Below are 8,488 nucleotides of genomic sequence, written 5' to 3'. Positions count from 1 at the left end.
CAGCCAACAAACAAGTAGAAACTAATGAAAAATGAAAAAGTATTCTTAATCTCTAATGAATTGTTTGTCGCACTATTTTACTCTTTTGTTTGTTATGTAGTACACCTCAATAGTTTTACTCAACAGCTACTTAATAAATGAAATTCAAAATATTCAAAGTCAACAGCAATTTCGATACTATTAAAGTAAGCGATTTTCTGTTGAAACTAATCAATCAAATAAAACTGATTTCAAAAGAGACTAGCTACTAAGAGCTTTAATTTATTTTATTGATGTTACTTTCCTAATGGGATCCAGTTAGGTAAACCGATTATAAATAACGAAAGTAGTTAAATAATATTATTGGGTAAATAATTTATTTCTTTAGTTCAAAAAATTCTTTACCATACCTTTCGAATGGAGGTCGTTTTTCACAATTTCGTTGCACATATTCCTGCAATTCCTGTTCAGTGCGTCCCAAATATCTTGAAAAAACGAAATAAGGAAGGGTTATAGTAGTTTGGAAATGAGATAAATTCTACGTTACGGATAACAAAGAAGAAGAAGCTTTTTCAAACTCTCTAACAACAGGACCTACTAGTCTCACGCCAGAGCACTTGACCGATTGACCACTGAGCCGGCATCCAACGGTGTTAATGTCGGTTAAGTGCTCTGGCGCGAGACTGGTAGGTCCTGGGTTCGAACCTCGCTCGTGAGGTGGGATCGCGGATGCGCGCTGCTGAGGAATCCCATAATAGGACGAAAAGGCCGTCCAGTGCTTCAAGGTTTCCCATGGTGCTCTAGCTCCAATTGACTCATGATTTCAACTATGATAAACACTGAAATCTTCACAAAACCCCTTCTGAATATTAACGAAATAATGAATAAATTTGATATCTTGAAGTATGCTATTTTACTCATTTATAAAATAACACAAACCGAGTAGAAAGACTAAAGAATGGTATACATTAATCACAACAATCATTGCCCAGTCATTTCTTGAAAGTTTATTTCCAATATGTAGTTCATTGTCCAAAAGAAGTAATCGAATTAACTAAATTTATCTTAGTGATGTAATTTACAAGTATTTTATTTAAAAAAAACAATTTTGGATGGTAAAAAAAGTACCAAAGCATACAACTACACTGAAGTACCCTCAGATTCTATTATCCATTGAATTACTTTTTCTACTTATTATGAAATCTCATTTAATTATTCACTAAAGATACACAAATACAATATGATTGTATTTTTATTCTAGAAAGTAGACATGCTATACAAAAATAATAATGCTTATAAGTATAATTGACAAATGTCATTTATTTCAACTATTTTTAAAATAAACTATGATACACTTAAAAACTCATTGTATCTTCATGTAAACTAAAGACAACTGATCAAAGAAAATTCTGTTTTTCAGCCATGTCATATACTATAATCATAATTCCCTATTTGATTTTGCAATTTTATAAATTGTTTTGACATGTACTTGTTTTTCATTAATTTTGTACAAAATTCGTTAAATGGATAATTATCTTTCATATCTCTCTTCTAACCTTGTTACATTTTCAGTAGAATTAGTTTGCCCTTACAACTATGAGGAAATTAGGTGATTTAAATTGACCTCAATAAAATGAGGAGTAGATTACAAGGCAGTATTGAAAGTGAACTGGAGTATATAGTAGTATTAAGAGTCAATTAATGGTAAATCATTCATCGGGGATACTTTTTAAGAAGATTAGGTTTTTATGATAAAATTCAGACAATCTCTTTATTCTAGATTTTGTTAACTATGCATAGTTAAATAATCAGTAAAAATATTCTATAAATTTTATATCATATTATGTATCACTTATTTAAAAACATTACAACTCTAGATTTTTAATTGTCGTTTCCATATGGAAACATCAATTTAATCGGAGGGTAATGCTGTTTATTTACCTAACATCAATTATCAAATTATTAGTGCTTTAAAATCTTTAGGAGTGCTTAAACAAGATCACCGGCAACAGAACACAGAACTTTCAAATATTTCGTAAGCTCGATAACATAAAGTGTCGGAATCAAGTTCCCCTTATTCATATTCACAACTTTGGTGTATCTAGGGTATTAAACTCCCAAATTTTACTAACGTGGTTTACATTGCTTCTTATCAAGTTGGATCAATTTTTCACAGCTTTTTATAACTTCATTAGTCACATAGCTTAAAACATTTAAACATCCAAACAAATGTTGTTATCTTGATGACTTCATATTGCTTAAAACGTATGTTATTAATCTTGATGTTTTCAAATGTAATGAATGGAACAGAACTCATGAAACTCCTGTTAGCTCAGTAGTTTAATTACAAAATAGCAGAACAATAAACGAATGCAGAATATCAACATCTTCAGAGTAGCAACCAAAAATACATATCAATACATCAGTTTATACATGCTATAACAATCATTGAAAAACGTAGAAAGTATTGTGATATCAAAAGGGAATTATGGATGTGGCTTTGTTTCAGAGGTGAATAAATCAGAACACTTTAAAGATTCAGAATCTTTTTTAATCGAATAATTTCATTAGGAAGTCATAGTAACTTATGAAAATTATATGACTTAATAAAATCAAAATCAAATGAAATAAATACTTGATTGAATCTAATTTTTTAAACCAACAATGATATCGTAAAACATGAAACGAAAAGAGCGAATTATACAATAAGCTTTTCTGTAACAAATTTATTTTAGTTTTCATGAAAAAAAAACAACTTGATTCAAAGTAAAACTCTTCCTTAGCAGTATTTCTATATAAAGAGTATTAATATATGATGGCTTACCGAAATGAGGAACCACTTGATGTTAGACGTGAACGTCTTTGTAATTTACGATCAGGATAAGTACATCGGAAAAATGTATGATGCTCAATTGATTTTTTCCAGAACTGTTTGCATTCATCACGCGAATCAAATATAAATTCAATTGTGTCCTGTCAGAGTATTTCGTTTCACGTAATAAAAAAGGAGGAGAGAGATTAGAATACTTTGAACAAACAAAAATGATTACGAACTCAGCAGTAATAATTACATCAGTATAAATAATCGATTTTTATCCTAGAGGTAAGTTGCTGACACCCTAAATCCAGGTTTCTTATTAGCTGGTATTCAACAACAAAGGTTGTCTTAATTTTAAAGGAACTGATGATACTTTCTGTGTTATTAGAACATTCACATTAAATATCATAATCAGAGACTACTAAAACATACAATATGTTTTAACATAAGATTTACTCCTTCGGATTTAAGGGAAAAATTGAACTGATCAAATAACTGAGTTACTAACGGTGATGAACACTCAAATTACCAGGTAAAAAATAACTAGTTTTCAAGTCCATTCAATATTTCAGAGATACATGAAGTAAAATTATGAAGAAAATAGTATATTTGAAATGAACTGAAATGAATATTGCCCTGAGTAGCCGGAGCATGATCCATTAGCTATAGAAATTTATTGCAGTCCTCCGTCCCACCGTAATTAAACAAAGTGGGATTCACCAAACATCTTACGAAAACGTCAAAAAATCAATGTGGAAAACAATAATAGGCTCCATGTTGACCGCAGTTCCCAAATTTCCCACACTGTTTATGTTACATACCCAATGTTATCAATCAAAAAGACTAACCAGTACAGTTATAACAAGACTTATTCTAATTGATATTTAACAATGATAACTACTTAAACTTTTGCTTTATAGTTTTGGTAATCGACCTCAAAGTTATTATACTTTATGAAACATGTAGCAAAAGAGGTAACAGTAGCTTTGTAGAAGGGATGGATTGCGATTACCGGTAGAATCCAGAACATGCATTTCATCATTTATTTTACTTGTCACCAGGATGCAACCGCATCTTAGATTTGATATTCACTACGAGATTCGAAATCGGTAACTTTTGATTTATACGTCGACGTTCTATGAACTCAGCCAACTAGTCTAAATAGCTACCTTTATGCACAACGGTTACGAATTTAACTTAATCCATACTCTTTGGTTTTCGCGCCTCGATATCTACGTAGATAAATATTATGTACAAACGAAGAATAAAAAGATGGTAACTCTCGGGACTGATTCATGCACTGTCATTACACGTACATATTCATATTGTACAATTATCAGGTAATTTTACTATATATGTCCGTACATTCTTTTTATCATAAGCTTTCGATGTACCTGCTATCCACTATTATACGATTTATTATTCTTGATTTATTCCCAATCTATTATTCACAGTCTCCTCTACTCTCAGGCCCGTTTTGTCAGGATAATGTTTAATTTTTATTTATTATTTTGTGGTGTGATGCGGTATAGTCTGCTCGTAGATAAACTACGAATGTCCTAAATATAATAACTATCTTGGAATGATGGCCATTGATCTTGAGTTCTCTCTCTTCGTTCGGGGCTAGTCAGTATTAGGCAAACCGTCAAGGATGAAGTATCAATCTTCCTGGTTCTTTCTACATATTGGTTACTTAAGGTCGTCTGTGAATATTGGTCGGTGTCAGGATAAAAAAAGTAAACGGGTGGCATACAAAGTGAAAGTACTGAGTTTGGATGCCAGTTAGGATGTAAACTCTGAGATGCAGAATAATACAGATGACGTGACCCAAATAGAACGAAATATGCATCCCGAATCCTACTGCTAATCACAACTCATTCCTTCTGTAAAACTTGTAACAAAATGGCCATATCACGACAACTGCTGAGTAGTGCACATATGTCAACTAAAAATGATCAAAATTTAGTCAAGGGTGTCAACAATGGGATTACGGAAAAACTCTTATGGGTTAAATTAGACAATAGTTTTAGTTCTTTTTTATAACCGCATCTAAACCGACTTCAGTTTTGAATAACTAGCTTTGAAAAATGAATTAAAAACCTTGAAATACTGGCATAAAATTTTAATATTTGAAACAGATTTATGTAAAAATATCACATAGCCTTCAATCGATAGCTATTATCTTCCTATAACATTTATTCTTATGAAATAACGAGAATCAGAAAGCCATTTCAAATATCTAAGCATATAGGTTGGTTAATCCATCTTAGTATGAATTTTCCTCATCAGAGGGCAAATAAACCATTGCAGGAAACAGTACTTGATGCATTCAGGCACCAAAGAGAACACGAATTATTTAGTAGAATAACTAGAAATACAACTTTAGCCGATTTTAGCTCTAATTGATTCAAACCATAGTGAATTATCATCGAATGCTAATCTCATGAAGGAAAGTTGTGCAAAGAAATACAACAGAATTGAATTTTTGATTACTTTAATATAGAAATACAAATACAAATACATATACGTATTCATATATATATATATATATCGTTGAGTATGGAGTTCTTCGACAAAGAGATTGATTTAAAATCAATAAAACGAGGGAGAGGATTTTGTCCACAATAGACAAAAAGTACGTCAGGCCTAGCAGCTGAATAGTATTATAATAATTATAACCAATATCTCTATAAAATTAACAAGTTTTATCTTCTCCTTCACAAAATATCTAAATATGAAATTAGAAGTTATGAATCGAATTCACTTAGTGAAAGAAACAAAAATAATTCCAATACAGCTTTTCTGAATTCAAATAAACCAGATAATGGAGTATAAGAGCATTTCAGTAATGTTCTTTACATCTTCGATAGGTAATATATCAACATTTGATCAGTCAGTTAAAAAATAAAATAAATCTTTGTATTCAAATACCTAAACTTAGTCAGGATATTAAAGGCAGAATAAATCCTTAAATATTTCGTTCTTTTGTACTGTTTAGTAGCCTTTCCACATATCATCATTTCTAAGCCTTTCTAGTCCATTTGTTTAGGTAACCAACCAATTCTCCATTGCTAATATATATGAAATAAAAGTAGTCTAGTAGTAATTAACAAATTGGCTTGATCAATATGAAGAATAATATCAAAGGGATTTAAATAAATAATGGAAACAAAAAACACTATTAATGAACTTCAATCACAGGGATATAAGTAAACGACTTAATTAGTATGAATTGGCCACTGAATAATTTGTGGATTTTATTGATAATGAAGCAAAGAAAAATAAAAATTTTATCAACTAAACTTACTTAAGGATTAAATGTTTAACCAAAAACAAGCAATGCGAAGTGTGGTGTTGGTTACTATGTTATCCTAGCTTCTGGACAGGCCAATTTATCCATTATTTCTGAGTCACGTTTCGACCTTGTTAATTAGTCGCTTGTCAATCCTGACTGTTTTCATGTAAGCGTGTGTGCATTTCTTATCTTATTCATCACATGTCTGTAACTTACTCTCACCTGACTATAAATACCGCTAGTGCTTGATTATATCGAGCTGGCGCACATGCCTTCTCCATCGCGCGCCATTTCGTTTCGCTTCGTTCCTTTGATCGTCTGCTTGGATCAGTGATTGTACAGAATAAAAGTATTCGAAATCCTTTCTCGTATCTGGCTTATTTAATTCCGTGATTCACTAAAGCTAGTTAAGTCGATAATTATATACAAGGATAGCCAGGATGTATATTTTGACAACAATCATCCATACGATCTAATTGGAGTCAGGTATAGGGCCACTAAAGAAGCGTGAGTGTTTTATATAAATATAGTGCTGTCTTAGAATAATTCAATCATGAAATGTTTTAGAATGATTATGAGAATTTCAATCTTACGATGTGTGAAAAATTCAATGACTATACATGATTTCAGTACTTTTCGTTATTCAAGACATTACTGTATGTTTGAAAATCTTGTATTCCGGCTTGGAATGCTTTCAAAAGTAAAATCTGCTGTTATTAACTAAAAAATTCAACATTGATTGGAAAGTCACAAAAGTGTACAAGACTCGAGATAATTAACACTTAGACGTGTGCTACCTTGATATATATTTTTCTAGAGCTCCCTCCGATAATCACAGCTATGAAGGAAATATTTGTTGAACAATTGTTGTAGATGATATTAATGCAATTTCAATACGTTCTTATCTGTCTACTGCATAAGGTAATAGTTTTGACAGTGAAGATAATAGAACATAGATAACGCTGGTTGACTAGTTTACGATAAGTAATTCACACATTTGATTCTGTTTCTCTAATCATAGTGGGAATCGACGTACAACATATACTATCCAGGCATCGGACCACACTACTGTATGAAGCTTGAACGATGGTTTGTTGAAATTAACGTATACCTTCTTATAAGACTGAGAAGAACGTTTGTTCTTTCATAGTTAAATTTAATTATTAACTAAATCTGAAACGTCACAATAACACTTAAATCTTCTAATTAAATATAAGGGACTTTTTCGAGCTCATTCTTAGTCTTATTTATTTATCCTTCTGTTACTCAGCTAAACATACATTAACGAAGAAGCAAGCTATGTATCAGCATAGACTGAAGTTCATAAATCCGTTTTCTGCCTTGTGCTCGAATATTAGCTAGTCGATTTATTTTCTATGCTCATCGCCTATTAACAGTCTGTATTTACACGTGAAAAAAAATTATGCAAGGTATTTTAAGATTCTTAACTTGATTAAAGTACACTTTTAGAAAAGTTTTAAATAGATAACAACTTCTTTTCAGTTCAGTGTAGAAGTCATTTCGTAAGGGAGTTGAAATACAACCCCAGTAAAGGACAATTTCCAATTTTCCCACTTAAAATTAGTTGAATAGATTTTTATCAAAAGGGGGTTTTGTGGAGATTATTAGTAATTTTATATAAATAAAATCATGAATCAATTGAAGCTAGACCACCATGGGAAACCTGGAAGCACTGAACGGCCGCTTTGTCCTATTGTGGGACTCCTCAGCAGTGCCCATCCACGATCCCGCCTCTCGAGACTCGAACCCAGGACCTATCAGTCTCGCGCGAGACCGCTTAACCACTAGACCACTGAGCCGTCCAGTGCTTCCAGGTCTTCTATGGTGGTCTAGCTTCAATTGACTTATGATCTCAACTATATAAAATTACTTATAATCTCCACAAACCCCCTTTCTGATAATGATCATATGCTCACTAGTGACTGGCTTCATGAGGTATTCCCTGGAGTTCTAGTGAGAAGCAGTAACCAGTGGAGTTCAACCAGGTCAGGAGATATCAACTCACTGAAGACATTGGTGAATGGTTGCTCAATTTCGTGAATAGATTTTCTTAAAAAATCACTATTCTCTTATGAAATTCCATAACAAGAGGATTATTTCAATAAGGATTAACAAAATCCATCCTTTAGGTCTAACAAACTTTGACTAGTGAAGCGTGAAAAAAATAGAATGATTAATTATATACCACGGAAAAAGGCGGAAAACAAAATTTAAGGAACGTATAGATTTATGCCAGATAATTTTTTGCTTTACTGTGATGTGTGTCCATGTCTTAAATTTTTTTACAATTTGACTGCTTTGATGTTTGAGAAGGAGATTAGGTAGTGGGTTATATAAAGAAACGTCGAAATAACGCTTGGCGAAAAATTGATACA

The 8,488-nt window shown here is 31.9% G+C and overlaps 1 protein-coding gene across 1 annotated transcript in view; it reads right to left on the bottom strand.

Moving 5' to 3' along the window:
* Positions 1-355: 355 nt before the first annotated feature.
* Positions 356-8,488, bottom strand: part of Smp_024070 (putative 4.1 G protein) — a gene marked incomplete at its 3' end in the record, with an annotated part of 44,495 nt that continues 36,362 nt past the window's right edge. Inside the window, exons 9-10 of the mRNA XM_018789651.1 lie at positions 2,804-2,952; positions 356-464 (exon numbers count right to left, since the gene is read on the bottom strand). Coding sequence (XP_018655073.1) covers positions 356-464; positions 2,804-2,952 — 258 coding nt within the window. The remainder of the gene's footprint in view (positions 465-2,803; positions 2,953-8,488) is intronic.

Source organism: Schistosoma mansoni, chromosome W (genome assembly GCF_000237925.1).
Source record: "Schistosoma mansoni strain Puerto Rico chromosome W, complete genome".
In the NCBI taxonomy this organism is placed as follows: domain Eukaryota; kingdom Metazoa; phylum Platyhelminthes; class Trematoda; order Strigeidida; family Schistosomatidae; genus Schistosoma; species Schistosoma mansoni.
The sequence above is the reverse complement of the archived record's forward strand: the minus strand, read 5'-3'. Positions and strand labels throughout refer to the sequence as shown.